Source organism: Vulpes vulpes, chromosome 8 (genome assembly GCF_048418805.1).
Source record: "Vulpes vulpes isolate BD-2025 chromosome 8, VulVul3, whole genome shotgun sequence".
NCBI lineage: Eukaryota > Metazoa > Chordata > Mammalia > Carnivora > Canidae > Vulpes > Vulpes vulpes.
In genome coordinates, this window is record NC_132787.1 from 41472064 (window position 1) to 41492103 (window position 20040).

Genomic DNA, 20040 nt, shown 5'->3' on the forward strand with positions numbered 1-20040 from the left:
AGCAATCACTGTACATTGGAAGGGTGCCTGGGTGGCTCAGTCATTTGAGCGTCTGGCTCTTGATTTCAGTTCAGGTCCTGGTCTCAGGGTCATGAGATTGAGCCCCACGTTGGGCTCTGCACTCTGCAGGGAGTCTGCTTGGGATTCTCTCCCTCCCCCTCAGCCCCTCCTCCTGCTCATGCTCATTCTCTCTCTCTCACTCAAATAAATAGATAAATCTTTTTTAAAAATGCTATACTTTTGATTTTCACTTTAACCCTTTTTTCCCACCTGTATACCTAAGAACTACATGATGTAGAGAGAACAGGGGTTGATCCCATTTTATGGACAAGGAAACTGATGTTTAGAGCTAAGCAACTTTCTCTGTCTCCTGATTCTAGGGCTTGCATTCCTTTTTTCCAGGGCCTGGGGTATGGCATGAGGGTTGGAGGCAGAAGAGGTTTGGTTGCTAGGAGTGGACAAAGTAGTCCCCAAATCATTTTCTGCTAAAAAGTTAGAGTTGCTTTCCATTCTGTTTTTGATGTCAGGTGAGTGAAGAGAAAGCAGATTGCATGTGTGCAATCTCATTTCCCTAAGGAAGAGTGGTGGGCTTTCAGTTTTTGCGTTCTTCTTACAAGCCTGAGTCAGAGTGAGCTGTGCCCTTTGGGCAGTAATGGGGAAGGCAGGGTAGGACTCAGTGTATGGCCCATGGGACTATCTTATGTCTTCCCCCACTGTCTCCCAGGTGACATGCGCTTTGTATGAGATGCTGTCAGGGTCCCTATGCCAGGAAGCTGTCCAGGAGCTCTACCCTCGGCTTTTGCTGGCTATACTGTGTCATCTCTACTGGGTGATTGAACAAAATGTCCCTCAGAAGATGGTGGTCTACAGCAAGGAGGGGGGCCCAGGTAGCAAGAGCAAGCCCTTTGACCCCACTAGGTAAGCCTAACCCCCTCATGATGTACAGCTGAGACTAGCCAATTCCAGAGAGCCCTGGATGACCCATGTGCTAGAATATTCTCACATATTTTCAAGCTTCTCATTTCTCTTCTTGCATGCATGCTTCAGCTGATTCACGTTCATAACTGCACATGAAGAGATTCAAGTAGATTGTAGGTGGCAGGGTAAGCCCACATCTATATCAGTCTTTCCATGCAGTTGTGGCCGTTTGAGTCTCATTGACCTCTTGCTTGGCTTTGTCACTAGCTCTTGAACATGTCACGGCTGGGATTCCATTTTCTTTTCTTGAAAAGGGATTGGACTCCTAAATGTGTGGTTATCGTACTTTTTTTTTTTTTTTAAACCTCAGGATATTCTATTTAAATGGAATCTTACGGGGACGCCTGGGTGGCTCAGTGGTTGAGTGTCTGCCTTTGACTCAGGGTGTGATCCCGGAGTCCCAGGATCAAGTCCCACATCAGGCTTCCTGCATGGAGCCTGCTTCTCCCTCTGCCTATGTCTCTGCCTTTCTCTCTCTCTGTGTCTCTCATGAATAAATAATCTTTTTAAATAAATAAATAAATAAATAAATAAATAAATAAATAAATAAATAAATAAATAAATGGAATCTTACATAAAACAAAAACAAAACCAATAAGCAGAGACATTCTGATTAGATGGGTGCAGAGGTGAAGAGATATCCTAACCCCATTCTGTGCTCCCAAGAGCATATAGGGAAAACTACAGCACTGAGATCCCTCTATAGTCTTTTTCATAGGACTCTGTGGTTGGATGAGGGCCAGGGTTGAAGGATTGGATGGGTAACTGGAAATGGGCTTCACAGATCCATGGATTTTTGTCAGCAGGAAAGCAGAACACAGTTACCAGAGTAGGTAACTGTCTCCTGGCTTCCCGCGCAGGATGCAAATGAGGGCATAATGCATTGTCCATCCTTTTGTCCCTTTCTTTTCACAAACCCAATGGTGGTGACCTTCAGTTGTGCCCTGGAGGTAGTGAAGTTGGTGTTCTCAGCAGCTGCATATGATGGAGTGGTGGTCTATGGAGATCAGCATTGTTGCTGGGACCTTCTGTCCTGCCCCAGATTTTACTACATAGGGATCATGGACCTGACAAGGTGAGGCTATTTCCCCAGTAACCTTGGCACCACTCTAGTCCCCTTGCCCCAGTTTTCCAAGTCCCAGCCTTCAGCTGTCCCTTCCCCACCTCTCAGCCCCCTGGTCTCCTGATTCCTCAGCCCTTGTGTCTTCCCTGTTTCATGCACACTGGCCCTTGCCACCTCCACCCCAGCAACTCTTGGCTTCCTGTGTTCCACCCCAGTGGCATTGTGAAGACCTGTGAACCTGCCATCCTGCACCGAATCCTCAACCTTGTCAGAAGCCTCCTCTATAGCTCCAGCTATCATTGGAAAATCCTGGCTAGGGCCTTCTATGCACAGGTGAAGCCTGGGGAAAGGTCCACAGCCTGAATCATTCATTTCCTGGGCTGAGGAACATTTAACAGAAATGTTAACTAGCCCCCAAAAGAGGAAAGAATAAGACTAAGACATTTAAAGTGGGATTCCCTTCTCTGGCACTTCAAGTGCCTGGTTAAAGGAGGCAGGAAAGCCTGAAAAGGGGGCCAGTAACTCAACCTCCAGAATGATCCATGGATCCTAGCATCTGATTCAAAATTCAAACCTTATCAGCATTATCCTCTATCCTTCTATTAGGATATCATCTCTCCTTACCTTAGTCTCCACTCCAGGTGTACAGATCTGCCACTGTTTTCAACTGCACATACTCCTTACCTGAGTATGGGATCTGAGGGAGGGCAGAGGAGGGTACTGGGTATTCATAACGTTTTCCCCATCCATAGCTGTAGTCTCCTTATACCCACAGCTCCTCTGGCACCGATCAGTGGCTCAGACTCTGGGGCAAGACTTGTTGGTCAATCTAATCAAGTGGGTCAAAGAGCCCAACCTCATTATGAAGGAAGTTGGGCTTCGCGGAATCAGTAACCTGGCACTGCACCCGGGACAAGTAAGAGTGGGGAGGAGCAAATGTGAATCAAATGTTAGTCCCTGAAGCATTTAATTTACCTTCCTTGGGACTCTTGGTTACCTTGGGTTTAGCATGTTCTTCAACCTCTCATTCTAGGGCAGCACAACATCTAGTTTGTAGACTTATACAGACTGGCCATCAGGCCTTCCAAACCCCATGAGCACCAGCCTTCCACTCCCCGGGCACATCCAGCCCCTGGATTGCACATTTCTGTTTCTTAGCCACCCTCTGTTTTCTCAAAGCCTTGTCCCCAGAGTGTTGCATGATCTCCAGGTGGTGAGTGATATCTGCCTTCTTCCAAACAGGCAGAATCTCTGAAGGGCCAGGTTCCATTCTTGAAAGACTTGCTGAAGAATGAGGCACGAGTGACAGTGCAGGCAGTAAAGAGCCTACGGAACATCATCTGTCATGGGAAGGGAGAGGACATCAAGGTGGTCTTTTGCAGCATCTCCAAGCAACTTTGTCCACTCATCAATGATGTATGGGCCTAACTCCCTAGGATCAGTTGGGAACAGTGTGGGCTGAGGCTGAAGAGGAATCTTGGAAACTGAGTGGAGGGTACTGGGGCAGGGCTCTGGGACTGCAGTGGAAGGCTGAAGTCCTGGAGGGGCAGCATAAAGGAGACTTGGCTACTTGAAGCCATGCATAGGATTGTCCCCAGTGCATTCCCTATTACAGACAGACCTAGAACACACTCATCTACCTACTCTCTCACTAGGAGCCACTGAAGGAAAAAAAAAGCCACTCCTCTCTCTCTGTCATAGCAGCGTGTCTTCACTGCAGAAGAGTGGGGAGACAACTCACAACTCTACCCTGCTCTCAGACAACATAGGGACCCCAGCATGCTAGCAACCTTGTCAAAAGGACCCAAAGGCTCAGGAATCTCAACTGCCTAGAGCAATACCAATCCACTCCACGTCTTACCCTCCCTACAGATCATAGAATTTTAGAGCTAAAAGAGACTTGACAGCAGACACGCATGCTTTCAATGCCCCTGTTCTGGCTTCTATAAGTCTTTAATTTTTGAATCTTGGATTTGAATTAGTTTTGTATTGGCCTCATATTCTGTGAGCCTGGACACTCTACGATGGCAGGGTCAGTGTCTAACTCATGTATGTTTTTTATTTTTTTAATAAAGATTTTATTTATTTATTTGAGGGGGGAGGGGCAGAGGGAGAAAAAGAAAGAGAATATTAAGCAGACTCCTCTCTGAGCACCCAGCTGGACTCAGGTTCAACTGAGTCCTGATCCCAACCCTGATTGAGATCATGGCCTGAGCCAAAATCAAGAGTCAGATGCTTAACTGACTGAGCCACCCAGGTGCTCCCTAATTCATCTATTTTTACGTGTTTTAAAATTCACCATGTATACTTAACAAAGCCTAAAGAAATATCTTTATCCTCCACCCAAACAATATAAGGACCTTAGAATGCTTTAACTCTGGAGCACCTGGGTGGCTCAATCCATTGAGCATCTAACTCTTGGTTTTAGCTCCAGTCATGATTTCAGGGTTGTGGGATCATGCCCTATGTCTGACTCCATGCTCAGTGGGGAGTCGGCTTGAGATTCTCTCTTTCTCTCTCTCTGCTCTTTCCCCTACTCCTATGCTCTCTCTCTCAAATAAATAAATAAATCTTAAAAAAAAAAAAAAAGAAAATGATTTAACTCTAATGACACCCTCCCATATTATAGGTTAACATTGTCTAGGATTTTAGTTCCACAGTTTCTTAAAATCCCCAGATTTGGTCTTTATGTCATTATTACCAGCATCATCCTTTTTATTGTTTTATACAGTCAATACTTATTTTGATTTACCCATATGTGTACAAATGTCTTTAGCTTCCTTTCTTCTCACAGCTCACTCCTCTATTTCAGATTCATTTTTTTTTTGTTCTTCCTTTGTGGTTTCTTCTACAAGGGTTTGTTAATAGGAAATACTCTCAATATTTGTCTGGAAATGCCTTTATTTTGTCTCACATATGTCTTTAGCTTTGAGTAGTTTAGGAGGTGTTGGCATGGATTACCTTGGGTTTAGCCTGGTTGGGGTTCACTGAGTTTCTTGAAATCTCTGTGTCTATGTCTTTCACCAAACTTGGAAAGTTTTTAATCATTATTTCTTCCAAGTTTTTTCAGCACTGTACTTTACTCCTTTTCTTTTAGGAATCTGATGATACAAATGTTTAGGCATTGATTGTTGTCCCATAGCTCCCAAGATTTTGTTCATTTTCAATCATTTTTTTCTTTTTTCTTTCTTTTTTTTTTTTTTTTTTTTGTTCAGACTGGATACTTTTTATAGCTATGCCTTCCAGTTCACTGTCTCTTTCCTCTGACATCTGTTTTGCCAACAAATGTACCCAGTATTGTATTTCTCAGTTCTAATGTTTCTTTTTGATATATTGTTTCTTTGATGGAAATTTTTATTTCTGTATTTATTTCAAGAGTATTCATTGTTACTTTTTTGAGCTTTGGGTCTTTACATGCTGAGTAATTTTAGACTGTATCATGACATTATGAATATTAACTTATATGACTGTGGGTATCACTTAAATCCTATGGAGAATGTTGATATTATTGTGTTAGCAGGCAATTGACCTGTTTAACTTCAGGCTGCAAGTTCTGACTAGCCTTCTGCTTGTGTGGGCTGTGATTTCACTGTCAGTTTTGAACTCATAGTCTTTGCTATTCTGAGTTTGTGCCACCCAGTGGCCAAGCCTAGGATCTGAACCATTGTCTCTTCTCTAGTTCAGTTTTCAAAGTCAATGGTATGTGGAGTGAGCACAGGAGTTCATAAACAACTTTACAGGGTCACTTTCCCTAGCTCCTCCCTCTCTGTGACTTCCTTGGTTTTACAGTTCTTTGGGGCTCCCTTTTACCAGTTGTCTTGGGAAAAAAAGCTGGTATTTTAGTTACTCTGCAATGTCAGGCACTTCTATGAACTGTGCCCACAATGGGGCCAAGTGGCATGAGGGCAGAGGAAATGAAGCAGTGGGTATTTGTCCATCCTCATGGGCCCTCAGCTCCATCAAATGGAGAGTAAGGTTCCCCTCCCTCAGAGTTTTGGCTTCCACAGACTCCCATGGGGCTTGTTTTGGAACTGTGATATGAGAGAATAGAGGGAAGAAAAAGAGATGAGGGATTTCCTCACTCTCTATTAGCATTTTGATTTCTCTTTCTGGCTCTTTGGGCATTAAGTAGAAGGCTTCTCAGGTCGCCTGGGTGGTTCAGTGGTTGAGGCATCTGCCTTCGCCTTGGGTGTGATCCTGGGGTCCTGGGATCGAGTCCCACATCAAGTCTCATGTCGGGCTCCCTGCATGGAGCCTGATTCTCTCTCTGCTTGTGTCTCTGCCTCTCTCTCTCTCTGTGTCTCTCATGAATAAATAAAATAAAAAGTAGAAGTCTTCTCTTGGAGCTGTCTGTCTGTTGTGCTTGCTTCTCTGCTTCTGGTTGCCTTGTAGGCAGGCTAGGGAGACCAGCAGTTATGAACAGATGTGACCCTAGGTTATTGAGACCAGTGGCATTTGCCTTCCTGCACAGTAGCTGGAGTGTCAGCAACCTCTTTATCTTCGGCCTCTGGGGATCTCTTACTTTCTAAAAGCTCAGCTATGCATTAAAAAAAGTATCTTGTATATTTTATCTAGCATTTAAAGGTATTTATAGTGGTAAGATTGTTGGGCTATCTTTTCTTGCTATATTTCCATATTGCTAGAATGTAAAGTTGATTTATCAAGAAATAGGAAATTGTCATAATCTACACAATGACAACCTGGCAGAATGAAAGGAACACTGACCCAAATGAAGGCCATGGGATCTGGGTTCCCGGTACTGCTTTACCTCTCATTTAGTCATGGGAACTTAGGCAAAACTCAGTAGTTTTATCATTTGTAAAATTTTCTTGTATTATTTTGTTGGTATATCTTTTTTTCTCTCTCCTTTCTGTCCTATTCTTTGGAACTTCTTTAGATTTTTTTTAAAGGTTTTATTTATTCATTCATGAAAGACGTAGAGAAAGAGGCAGAGACATAGGCAGAGGGTGAAGCAGGCTCCATGCAGGGAGCCTGATGTGGGACTCGATCCAGAGACTCCAGGATCACGCCCTAGGCCAAAGGCAGATGCTCAACCACTGAGCCACCCAGGCATCCCTGGAACTTCTTTAGATTTATTCTCTGTGTTTCTTAATTTTTCTTTTCTATTTCCCATCTCTTTGCCTACCTTGGAAGAATTCTGGGCTGAATCTCCTCTTACTTTAGATGTGGTTATTCTCTTATTCAGTCCACCTATTGAATTTTTATTTAATTCTTTTTTTTTTTAAGATTTTATTTATTTATTCATGAGAAACACTGAGAGAGAGAGGCGGAGACACAGGCAGAGGGAGAAGCAGGCTCCATCCATGTAGGGAGCCTGATGTGGGACTTGATCCTGGGTCTCCAAGATCATGCCCTGAGCTGAAGGCGGCGCTAAACCCCTGAGCCACCCAGCCTGCCCCTAATTCTTTGTTTGTTTGTTTTTTTAATGAAGCAGGTCCCCTTTATTTTTTTCTTCTGGTTGAGAGTATGATATCTGAATATCTATTAGAATATTCTATAAGGACACTTCTTTACCTTTGCCTCTATTTATTTGTTTACTTATTTATTTATAATTTCAAAGTTTAGATTTCCAAGCACTTTTCAAAAATGTCCTCAATAACTTTTTTTTACATGATCTTCCTGAGGATCCAATTATACTTTCCCTAAAGTTTTGTTTTGATTATATTAATTGTGCCCTTGGAGGTTGCAGGGTTATTTTGTTTGTTTCTCTTGTGGCACTGATTTTCCTAAATGTTCAGTGAGTCTTGGCAGTGGGTTCTGGAAATTTTGCATACCAGCTCTTCACTGGCCCTCTGTGAAAGTAATTCCTATTACTGCAGTCTGACTTCTGTAACTGTGGGGAAACAGCCAGAGATAGATGGACAGTTGGATGTGCCAATAGCCTGTCATTCAACTACAGGGCACTTTGCTCTTCCTGGGTCTTGCCAGACACCCAGGGCACCATCTTATCTCACTGGTCTAGATAGCACACTCCCTGCTCTATTGGGGTAATATGTTCCCCTACTGCTTGCTATTTAATAAGGAGGATATTGGGAGGGCTGAGTGCAAGGAGAAGGTGGAAGGAGATGAACTACAGCCCTGCTGTTGGTTTCCCAGCATCCCCTTCAGCTCCTTGTATTCACAGCTGTTAAGCTTGGAACATTCCCAGAACATGTTCACCTTCTCCAGCAGTCTAATCTTGCCCACACTTTAGGCTGTAGTTTCAACTTTAAAAAAAAATATATATTTTATTTATTTATTTGAGAGAGAGAGAGAGAACAGTGGGGAGAGGCAGAAAGAGAAGGAGAAGCAGGTTCCCTGCTAAGCAGGGAGCCTAATGCTGGGCTCAATCCCAGGACCCTGGGATCCCAGGACCCCAGGACCCTGGGATCATGATCTGAGCCCAAGGCAGATGCTTATCCAACTGAGCCACCCAGGCATCCCTGTGATTTTAACTTTAATTCTAATCCTGCATGCTCTTTGTCTTTCAGGGATACTCTAGTTTTCTCTGGTGGGGGGATACCATCTACTTCAGACCCATTGGATTTAAAAAATATATATTTCTACTATTTCTTTCAGGGATTTGGGGCAGGAAGGGATAACTGAAGCAATAGTCAATCATTGATCTTGAGCTAATCTGCCTGTGATAATTTTTAGTTAAAAGTAGTAATACATTGAATCATGTCTCCATTTGGTTATTATGTTCACTGTGCAAAAAGTAAGAATGTATACATCCAATTTGTTAAATTGTCTGCTTCCCAAATCCTAAAATTTCAGCAACTATCTATGTCTCTGTTATTTGTTATTATGCCTAGCTGATGATAGCTACTCAGTAAACATTTGTGCAATTAATATATAATATACTCTTTTTATGATCATTGTTAATTAATACAAACTAATATAAATTAAGCAATTTTATTCACAGCATAATGAGGATGTGGATAAAATAACTATATGTATTTTTTAAAATCTGGCATTCCTGAGCTAAATCCTTAGGAGAGAATTAAGTTAGAAGCTGTAGGTATGGTCCAGAGCAGATCTGAAGCTATAGTCTTGATTTCCCTAGCTTTGTGCCTTAATGAAGGGACTTGTTAGCTCTGGGGCTCTAAAGAGAATCACTCAGATACACAAACCATGTTGCCTTTACATTATGAAACACAATGGCGTTAGTGTACTTTGGACATGGAAGTGAGATGTGGGAGTATGGCAGCCAGGCAAGGCAGGGCCAGAGGGAAACCACAGCCGCCTCAGCTCCATTTTGCTCTTCATGGCAGGAGAGGGACCAGGTGAAGATCTCGGCCACCTCTGCCCTGAGCCACATGTTGCGTCACATTGACAAATTCAAGCCTAGACTCACCACCCGAAGAGAGATCTACACTTTTCTAGTCCCGCTGCTACTTAGCATTCAGGATAACAACACTGAAGTAGTCAAGGTACTGGTGACCTCTGTGCTACCAACCTCAGCCTGACTCATCCTTCCCTCTTTGTGCTAGAGCATAGCCTTTCGCTTTTTCGTGAGACCAGCCTTGGCTGTACATTTTACATCCACTTCCTCGTTATCATCCTCCAGACTGGCTCTGAGCACTTTTACCTTCTCTTAGATGCCATTGACTTTATCTTGATATGGTTCTGCTCTTGGAAACTATTTACATCCCATGTCATGAACGGGGTCCCATGTTGTGCCTAATCCCAGCTATGAACCCTCAACCAAGCCCCTTGGAAGGAAGCCAGCTTCGTGGTCTTCCACTTAGCCTCCTGGCCTGGCTCTGTAGAGCCATTGGACTGAGCCTTTGGGGATTTCCTTCTCTCCATCCTGTAGGCCTGTGGAAGGGCCCTGACAGAGTGGACTAATGTGATTGGCTGGTCATCACTCACCCAGACATTCCGGCATACCACCCTCAGTGATCACATCCAGGTATTGGAAGAAACATGCAAGTACCTGGTGAGTGAGAGTCTCTGAGAAGTCAGGCCACAATACTTATGTTAGGGACTCAAAGGCAGGCTAAGAGACTAAAGAGAGGAGGGTTGACAGAGGATATGTTCTTTCCAGTCCTTGATTCGCATTTTCAGTTATCAGCAAACTCTGAGAATGCACATTCATGTGTCCCAGTCTCTGCTTTCAGAGGCTAGGAAGGTCATGTGAGCATAGTAGATGGCAATGGGACAGAGATTTTCTGGTTACAGTTGGTAGGAAAAGACGTAGCAGGAGTCATCAGGGCTTTAGTCAGTAGTCATGGTGTTAAGAGTCTGTGGCCCCTACGAAGTTGAGAACAGGGCAGGATCAGGAATCCTTGCTGAAAAGTAAGGAAGGGCTATACAAGTAGGTTAGAAACCAACAGACATTAGTAATTTTATTATTATGGATTTTAATGCTTATCGCCTTCCACAGATAGGAGCCTTTTACAGTTTACAGAACACTTCCACATTCATTATCTCATTGGAGCCTTACAGTTATATAAAGGAGGTTGAGCAGGTTTCATTTCAGCTGTTACAGATGAGAAAACTGAAGCCAGTGTTAGGACCAGGATTCAACCCTGGGTCTCCTGGCTCCACATGAATTATCTCTTCCCCATGTTGGTGTGAAGGAGCAAAATTCTCTTTGTGAACTTCCGGCTTAGGTCTACCCTGTTGCTGGGGTGGGGGTGTCTGCAGCTATAGGTTCAAGCATTTTCAGCTGGCTGAAGACAGAACAGTGCTGCTTGTGGACACAGTAAGAGGGTTAGTAGTGTTCCCAAGACCCCTCACCCCAGATTCTGATCAGCACTACCCCCCTTCTTTGGCTTCACAGGTGAACACAAGCAAAACACAGCTTGTGGGCGATTTACTGTTCCAGAGCTTTGGCTTCCTGAAGAGCTCTCAGTCCTTTCTAAGGGCAGCTGCCATCAACTTCATAGGTAAGATGCTTCCTTCTAGCAACCCCCCGCCTTTCTCTTCAGCAGAGGAGCCCTCCTTGACCTTCTGCAAGGGCTAAGCCAGAACCATGGTACCATGAGGCGGGTCACCTCCTTCCCTAGCTCTAACCTGTTTAGAGAGGTTGTCCCGAGACCAGCCTTAAAGTCTGTGTTAGAAAGGCCAGAGGAGGAAGCGAAGGCTATGTGCCTCTGCCCCACTCAGTGTGGGTCCACCCACACTGTCTGCACTCTGCTTTGTGGAAAAGAGAACCATATACATTTGAGAGGGTGAAAGCTATGGATTTTCAAAAATATTTTTGTTTTAAACTAGAATAGTAGCACAGTATATATTGTTAGAAAAGCTAAAAAATTCTGATTGGCAAAAAGAGGAAAAGAAATAATGCCAGAAGTTCTACCATTTGGCTTTAACCACTGCTAACATTCTAGAATTTTTCCCTGAGAATTTACGACACACACATACACACACACAGTCATTTTAAAAACCATGAAGTTTGGTATACTGTTGTTTTCTCTTGCTGTATCACAAATACATGCCATTATGTGCCTTTCAGCATTGCTTTTAATCCACTTATGGGTAGACTTATGGAACTATTTAACCCTTGCTTTTGAATATTGAGACTGTCATTTTTTTTTTTAAAGTAAGCCACGTCATCTTTTGCTTTTATAAGCAGGCATGGAGTGGTTAAATCTCTACATGCCATCATGATTATTTTAAGATAAATTTCTTAATAAGTAGAATTGCTAGGCCCAAAGAGTATGCAAAATTTAAAGGATTTTGGTGTTCAAACTGCCCTCTGAAAAAGTTTGAATCATGGGTCACCTGGGTGGCAGAGTCAGATGAGCATCCAACTCTTGGTTTTGGTTCAGGTCTTATCTCAGGGTTGTGAGACTGAGCTCCACATTGGGCTCCATGCTCAGCATGAAGTCTGCTTGTGTTTCTCTCTCCTTCTGCCCCTCTCCCTTGCATGCTCTCTCTTTCTGAAATAAATAAAATAAATCTTAAAAAAAAAAGGTTTGAGAGACACCTGGGTGGCTCAGTGGCTGAGCATCTGCCTTTGGCTCGGGTCATGGTCCCAGGTTCTGGGATGGAGTCCTGCACTGGGTTGCCTGCAGGGAGCCTACTTCTCCCTCTGCCTGTGTCTCTGCCTCTCTCTATGTCGCTCATGAATAAATAAATAAAATCTTAAAAAAAAAAAGTTTGAATTGTTTTCCATTGTTACTAGTACTACATGCAAGTATCCATTTTGCAGATATTTGCCAACCCTGTGTAATATTTTAAAAATCATTACCAATTTGATAACAAAAAGAGTAGTTTTGTTGTTCTGATTAATATTTTTTTATCAGAAGTGAGGTTAAATATTTTTTCCTATGTTTATTGGCAATGCATATTTTAGTTTTGCAAATTAATTGCCTCAAGCCCTTTGTCCATTTTTCTCTTGGTGTGGGAACCCCATGGAGTTTGACACCCTGGGTTCATGTCCTACCTGTCACCTGCCAACAACATTTTTCTGGGTCACAGCTGCTCCAAGGGTTGTTCTTTCACCAGAACACTGACACATAGTCTACAAGGCATCTCATAGAAATACTTACTGCTAGAACTGGTTTACAAGCTTCCTTGTTTGCTACAGAGGGGGTAATGGTGGCCCAAAAGTTCAGGAATTCTAGAGTGACTTTGTATCTGTCCTATCTTCAGCATTAACAGTTAAGAAGCTAAACATGAGTCAAATACATGAGGATGATGTGGAGCTATTACAGAATGGTGAGTCTGCACCTTGTACCTGAGTTCTGGGCATGGGACATGGGGCAAGAGAGAAAGGAGGAGCAGGGAATTCCTTAAGAACATGTTTTGTTATTTCAAATAAAGCACACTTTTACTATTATAAGTGTTATAAAATATTATATATATATATATATATATATATATATATATAATATATAAAAGTAGAAAATAGGGCACCTGCCTTGATCAGTAGGAGGAAGGTGTGACCTTTTGATCTTTGGGTCATGAGTTTGGGTGTAGAGATCACTTTAAAAAATAAAATCTTAAAAAAATAAATAAAAGTAGAAAATGGGGAGAAGTAGGAGGAAGATAATGAGTTGTCCATTGTCATGCTGGTTAGAGGAAAAACAGAGCTAACAGAAATATTCTAGTCAGTCAGCATTTATCATGTGTGGTCAACTGCTAGCACTAAAATGGCGTTCAAGGGAGACACATCCTGTCCCCTGAAGAATTTGGAGTTTTGTCTTCTTTTTTATTGTAGTAAAATATCTTAAAATGAATTTGTATTTACAGAAGAAATACATGAATATATTCTGTTTGCAAAAAAATAGAAATATTACTTATAAGGATAAAGTTTTAGTTTTTATGGTAAAGTTCTATTCACCCCCAAGTCTGGCTTCTCTCCTCACTTCCCCTGTCTATTTGCTATGTAGTCCTGTATTCTTTTGTTGTGTACACATAGAATATATATGTTATATAACATATGATAAATTATTATATACCATAGATATTTAGATATAGATATAGATATATACAGTTTCTACAACTTGCTTTTTTCCCCACTTAGTATATTGGTACATACAGATCTGCAGAAAGCTTATAACACTTGATAGATTATTATTTAAATCACTTCCAATTTTTTGCTACCATGATGCTACCATGAACATTCTTATATACATCTCCTTGTATAGAGGTGTAAGTGTTTCTTTAGGCTAGTTACCAGAAAGTAGACATTTTAGAAAAAAAATAAAATTTAAATGTAATTAATGTGTATTGTATTATTATTTTTAGACGTAGACTTTAGTGATTCATCAGTTGCTCATGACATCACTGTGCCCTCCTTGATGCCCATCGCCCAGTTACCCCATCCTCCCACCCTCCTTCCCTCCAGGACCCTCAGTTTGTTCCCTAGAGTTAAGAATCTCTTATGATTTGCTTTCCTCTCTGTTTTCCTTTTTATTTTTCCTTCCCTTCCCCTATGTTCATTTGTTTTATTTCTTAAATTCCACAGGTGGTGAAATCATATATTTGTCCAGAAAGTAGTCTTTACTCTGCATGTTGAGCTTAACAGGGTTTAAAATAAAACAGTATTTTCACCTTCCTTCCAGTGTTGATGTGAATTCCAATCGCCACCCCTCCCACTTTACAGGCTTTTGTTGGCGAATATTTTAGTCTTCTTTTTTTTTTACCCAGCATTTAGATACTATTATTGTTGCTTTATACAGTATAGATTTATGTGCAGTGTTATGCGCTCTGCATTGCTTTTTGTATCTCTGACCATCCTTCATTTTTCTTCATCCTGAAGTACACTTTCTAGAAGTTTCTTTAGTGCTAGTATCTTAATGTTATGTTCTCTTGGTTTTTGTTTGTCTGTAATGACTTTTTCTTACTAGTAGCTTTACTAGTGACACAATTATTATTACTTTTTTAAGACTATATATATATTTTTAGAGTAATCTGAATACCCAACCTAGGACTCAAACTCACAACCCTGAGATGCAAGTCACATGCTCTCCGAACTGAGCCAGCCAGGGGTTCCTACTAGTGATACAATTCTAAACCAACATTTTCTTTCTCGGCACTTTGGATACCATACTATTGTCTTCTGGTTTTCTTGTTGCTAAAAAAAAAAGCCTGCTGTCCTTCTAATTTTTGTTCCTTTGCCAGTAACCTAGCCCTTTTCTCTGGCAGTTTTAAGATTTTTCTTTTCCTTTTAAGCATTCTTTAAAAGCCTAGAAAATAGTATAATAACCCCTGCCCTCCTACCCTCCAGCATGGTTACTTTGTTTTCTCTATTTCTCTCCCTGTACCCCTCCCTGCCACATTATTCTGAACGAAACCTCCGACTTTGTATGATTCATTTGTAAATATTTTTTACATGATATTCTTTTTAATATTAAAACATTCAGGGGTGCCTGACTGGCTCAGTCAGTAGAGCATGCCTCCTACAATCTCGGGATTGTGAGTTCGAGCCCCACGTTAGAGGCGAGATTACTTTCAAAAAAATAAAACTTAAAAAAATTTAAATTTTAATTTATTAAGGGGATCCCTGGGTGGCTCAGCGGTTTAGCACCTGCCTTTGGCCCAGGGCGTAATCCTGGAGGCCCAGGATCGAGTCCTGAATCGGGCTCCGGGCATGGAGCCTGCTTCTCCCTCTCTCCCTCTGCCTGTGTCTCTGCCTGTCTCTCTCTCTCTCTCTCTCTCTCTCTCTCTCTCATAAATAAATAAATAAATAAATAAATAAATAAATAAATCTTTTAAAAAAATAAAATTTAATTTATTAAAACATTAAAACATGTCTCAATAATAGATGTGTTTTGAAGTAGAATGCATATTATTCATGAATTTTTAAGATAAAAGAGATTCTAAGGATTTGTAGACTATATGGGACTTGAGGTAACTCATCTAGACTCCTGAAGTTGCCCATTTATTTTCTTCTGCCTCTGAAGTTAGGGTTACTTTAGAGAAGCATTTTCTCATCCTGGTCTATAATCCCCTAATTTCGTAGGCTGAGTCATTTGTCCAAGATCACAGAAGCGAATTACTAGGAGATCTAAAGCTAGACTTTCCACTTCAGGGACTTTGCACTAACTCATGCTCACTCCACGGTCCTTTAATTTTACCAAAGTCATGAGAAAGAGGGAATGGGAATCAAGGGTGTGCAAAAGAAGAGCTGATATTGCCAATATATATCAGAAGATAAATTTTACCTCATCCTCAAAACCCTTTGGTCCCTAAACTAGCCAAACAGCCACATCTATGTTTGCTATAGGAGGTACTTCTGCTCTTGCTCTCAAGTAAATGAGTTTCTTAATTATTGAAAACCTACTGTATACTAGCTATTTTTCTAAGAAGCACTGGGATACTGCAGCAAACAAAACTGATGTGTCTTCCCCACCCCATGCAGCACTCCTCCCAGTGGGGAAGGGGAGGGGCCCTAACAAGTGCATATATGTGAATAGGCACCATGGAGAAAGTGACCATGGAGAAAGCAAGGCCAGGGGTCAGAGAATCAGAGGGCAGAGGAGAGGCACCTCTCTGAGAAGGGGCTCTGCAGTGAGGGTGTGAACCATCTGACTGAGGGAAGAGCACTTGGCACGTTCAAGGAAGAAGTCCATGTGGTTGGCATGGGGCAAGCAAAAGGAAGAGCAGGAGATGAATTCAGAGCATCACAGTGGAGCCAGAATCATGCTTGGCTTTTCCACCATGGTGAAGATTTAAGATGTTGCTATGGGTGGTAGGGGTACTTCATGAAACACAGTTCATAACTCCTCTAAGGGGGAGGTGGGCTTGCAATAGGTGGTGCATGTGTGATTCATTCCAGCGCCGAATAGAAATGACATTTGAATGATTTGTTTTTCACTATCTTCCATGCCACAGTTTGCTTCCTTTGATACAGAGACCAAATGGAGAGAATGTTGGTTTTTGTAGTCCTGCCCTGGATGCCGGTCCTTTTGTGTATAAGAGTGGCCACATGGGCAGCCTGGGTGGCTCAGCAGTTTAGTGCCGACTTCAGCCCAGGGCGTGATCTTGGAGACCTGGGATCCAGTCCTGCGTCAGGCTCCCTGCATGGAGCCTGCTTCTCCTTCTTCCTGTGTCTCTGCCTTTCTTTCTCTGTGTCTCTCTCATGAATAAATAAATAAAATCTTAAAGATAAAGAAGAAGAGTGGCCATGTATGTCAGAAAGACCTGGCATGAGGGCCACAGCTTTGCTTTTAAAGTTCTGGACCTTCACATGTTTGTCCTCAGGGACTTGCCTTCTGGTTGGAGCCCCCTTCCTTTCCTGGCACCTGCTACAAGCTAATATGCTGGATATGCTGCCTTTGAAGGAATGGTGGCTTCATATTTCAGAGGAAATGCCCAGCAGACAACTAGAGATAGACAAATTTTTGTTTCCTTTATGATTTATTACAGCTTTTTGTCTTGAGAAGAAAAAGTGGTAAAGTAAATGACTTTTAAGGGTCCTTTCTTCCAAGTCAGTGTGTAATGAACATGGTCTCCAGTGTCAGCCGGCCAGGTCTGCAATACTAGCTGTCTCCATAATGAGCCATGTGAACCTGGGCAAGTCACTGCTGCTGGGCTTCAGTTTCTTCATCTGTATCATGAGGATATTGTTTAAGTATCTGATACAAATGCATGTAAAGTGGGGTGCTCTGCTTGCCACAGAGGTGTCCCACAGAAGCTTTGCATTGAGTTGATGCAGGCTTCTGGGTGCAGATGGGGCAAGGTGCCCAAAGTGACAGGTAGGGAATGTGCTTAGTGCTCTGGTCAAGGAAGAATGAATTTGTTAGCTGCTGTGGAGAGTAGCCGGGCTCTCTCCTGCTCTCCAGTGACTAGCTGGCAGCATCTGTCCTCTTAGGGCTCTAACCCTGGCTTCTGACCTTGACATTTTGTGCCTTGTTGTCTTCTTGTTTTTTACAACTGAAATCTCTACTGGGTAGTAGACCCCTCCTCCTGGCGACTGGAGTATTTTAGGGAAAGTATTCTAGAATGAAATAGACTCCTCAGTATACCAGAGAATTCACCTTGCCTTCCTCATCCCATCCAGCCTCTAAGAAAGATTGCCTAGACAGGAGGAACTTTTTCTCAAAGAAAGTCATTCCAGTTACATTTTACACCCATATCCAGTGTCCTACAAGCCTTGTGGTCAAGAAACGGTTCTTCTCTGGATTTACACGTGTTGTGTAGCTGATGCCCATGTCTTTGTTCTGTTCCAAGCGAGAATAAATGAGATCAACACGAAGCTATAGACTTTGGTGGGCTTGAAGGCCCTTTTGAGGCAAGATTCTTCCTGTTTATCTTTTGGATGCTAAGCAATTTTCTGTCTCCATCCTTCTGTTCCCACCTGAATCTAAGCCCCAGCTGGATGGTTTTAACAACCCCCACACCTGCTGTTTCTCTACACCTCTCTACACAGAGGCCAGATTCTCTTTGAAATGTGTACACTGAATCATGTCACCCCTGGCTTAAAACCCTTCACCAGCTTTCTGTGGTTCCCTTACCCTTGGGACAAAGGGACACAGGCCCTGACTGAGTTGGCTTCAGACTATTTCTTTACCCTAAGCTTAGAGTACCTCACCCCTCACTAGAAGCTGTAGCCACACTGGTTACTTTCTACACTGTGAAGAGGTACCATCTCCCTGACCTTTGGGAATGCTTCTGCCCCTGTCATGTGGCTTCCTACATGTTAGCTCACATGTCACCTTCTCCGACAGGGATTCTCTGACTGGCCTATCTAGAGATCCTTTCCGGTTACTCACCACCATAATCTGCTAAATTTCCTTCTTTGTACTTTATTTATGTTTACTTGTTTGCTTTGTCTTTCCTCTCCTAGAATGTTAAGTTCTTGAGGGTGGGGAATATATCTTGTTCACCACTGCATCCCAGCACCTAGCATAGTGGCTGGGGACAGTTAGTGCCTGATAATCACTGTTGAATGAATTAATGATTATTGTTTATAACAGTGAAAAATCGCAAACAACCTAATTATTCACTAATAAAGAGCTCATCAAAGACATTATGATAGAGTCATGTGATTAGATATTATATTGTACAGAGGAAAATTTTATGGGAAGAAAAAACTGAATCTTATTTTTGTAAAAAAAAAAAAAAGTGTCCATATTCAGTATTAAAAAAATACTGCAGGTGAGCCTGGCTGGCTCAGTCAGTCAAGAGCATGAGACTCTTGATCTCGGGGTTGTGAGTCTGAGCCCCACATTGGGCATAGAGATTACTTAAAAATGTATATACTGGTATGAAATTTCGATTGGTATGAAAATATTAATAGTATTATTTCAGGAGGATAAGTTATTTTTCTTTGTTTCCTGTTAAAAGAATGATTTCTATGTAAACATTTTTCTAGAGTAAAACAAGTATTACTTTTATAGTGACAACGATTATTCTAAATGAAGTTATTTAATAATAATCTGGTATGTGAGGTAGAGAATAATGGGGTTTGGGTAGATGGTCCTTGGAGATCAAGAGTCTGAGTTGACCTCCTTTCTGGTTTCAGCTATTGGAAATCTGAGGAATGATCCTGTGGAGTCTATCCAGTCTTTGGTCAATACTACTCTGAAAAAAATTGATGAATATATTAACTTCAGGTCTATCTCTACTTCCAGGATGAGCCAGATAAGCAATAACATCCTCAAAGTCACTGGCATAAAAAACCCAGAAAGAAAGAAACGACTGTTTAGGAGTGTCAAACGAGAAAGAGATGATGATGATAATCAGAAAATCTGGAGGTGGCTTCAAAGCCCTCTAAATTCATTGCGCAACCGGTACAGTGGTAGGGTGAAAGATATTCCACACAAATTAGGCAATTCAGATAAATAGTCAACAGGGTCACAGGTCCCGAAATCTGAAAGTCCACCTACAGAAGCTGGGCCTGCTGCCAAATAAGTTGCTTCTAATTACTCTGGAACTAAAGCCTTTTCCATTTGTTTTTCCAGATGTCAGTACTTTGCTTCCCAGTAGCTCTCCTACCTTAGTCCAACCAGATGGGCTACTTTGGATTAAACTCAAGGAGGCGGTTTTGATCTTATCAGACTCAGTATGTTTCTTGTCCTTTCTCTCCCTACAGGATTATTGGCTATCAGCATATTCATTGTCAATAAAGCTTATTTTCTCATTCTAAGACAAGATGACTTTCATCTTAGTTTTTGGGGATTGGGAATAAACCTGAGTGACAGGGCCAGCTCTGAAGTATCTCCTTCAGGTAAAGTTTCAAATGATAAGAGGGAGGGTAGCAGAACAGCATGGCACCTAGTTTCCAACCTTTTTTTCTCTCACTTCCACACACGTTGGATGGAATTCTCAGGCCTGATACACTACATGGCACATTCAGATTTCAGGCTGGAGCAGAAGGTGGGTGTAAACAATGGGTGGCAAGAACTCCAGCCCAATCTCTCTCACTTAAAGTGCATTGGATTGTGATGGAGTGACATTCTTGTTGGGATAACTTTGAGTCCATTCTAATTCTTAAAAAAGATTTATTTATATATTTAATAGAGAAAGTGACAGAGTGAGTGCAGGAGGAGAGGCAGAGGAGAAGGAGAGAGAATCCTGAAGCAGACTCCCCTTGCAGA

At 42.1% G+C, this 20040-nt stretch overlaps 1 protein-coding gene across 1 annotated transcript in view; it reads left to right on the forward strand.

The window, feature by feature from the left end:
* Window positions 1-19594, forward strand: part of LOC112917399 (maestro heat-like repeat-containing protein family member 1) — a 67193-nt gene extending 47599 nt beyond the window's left edge. The window contains exons 32-41 of the mRNA XM_072766247.1: window positions 725-918; window positions 1916-2053; window positions 2257-2374; window positions 2817-2957; window positions 3284-3457; window positions 9316-9474; window positions 9861-9983; window positions 10830-10935; window positions 12647-12712; window positions 18966-19594. Coding sequence (XP_072622348.1) covers window positions 725-918; window positions 1916-2053; window positions 2257-2374; window positions 2817-2957; window positions 3284-3457; window positions 9316-9474; window positions 9861-9983; window positions 10830-10935; window positions 12647-12712; window positions 18966-19288 — 1542 coding nt within the window. The 3' untranslated portion in view covers window positions 19289-19594. The remainder of the gene's footprint in view (window positions 1-724; window positions 919-1915; window positions 2054-2256; window positions 2375-2816; window positions 2958-3283; window positions 3458-9315; window positions 9475-9860; window positions 9984-10829; window positions 10936-12646; window positions 12713-18965) is intronic.
* Window positions 19595-20040: the final 446 nt, after the last annotated feature.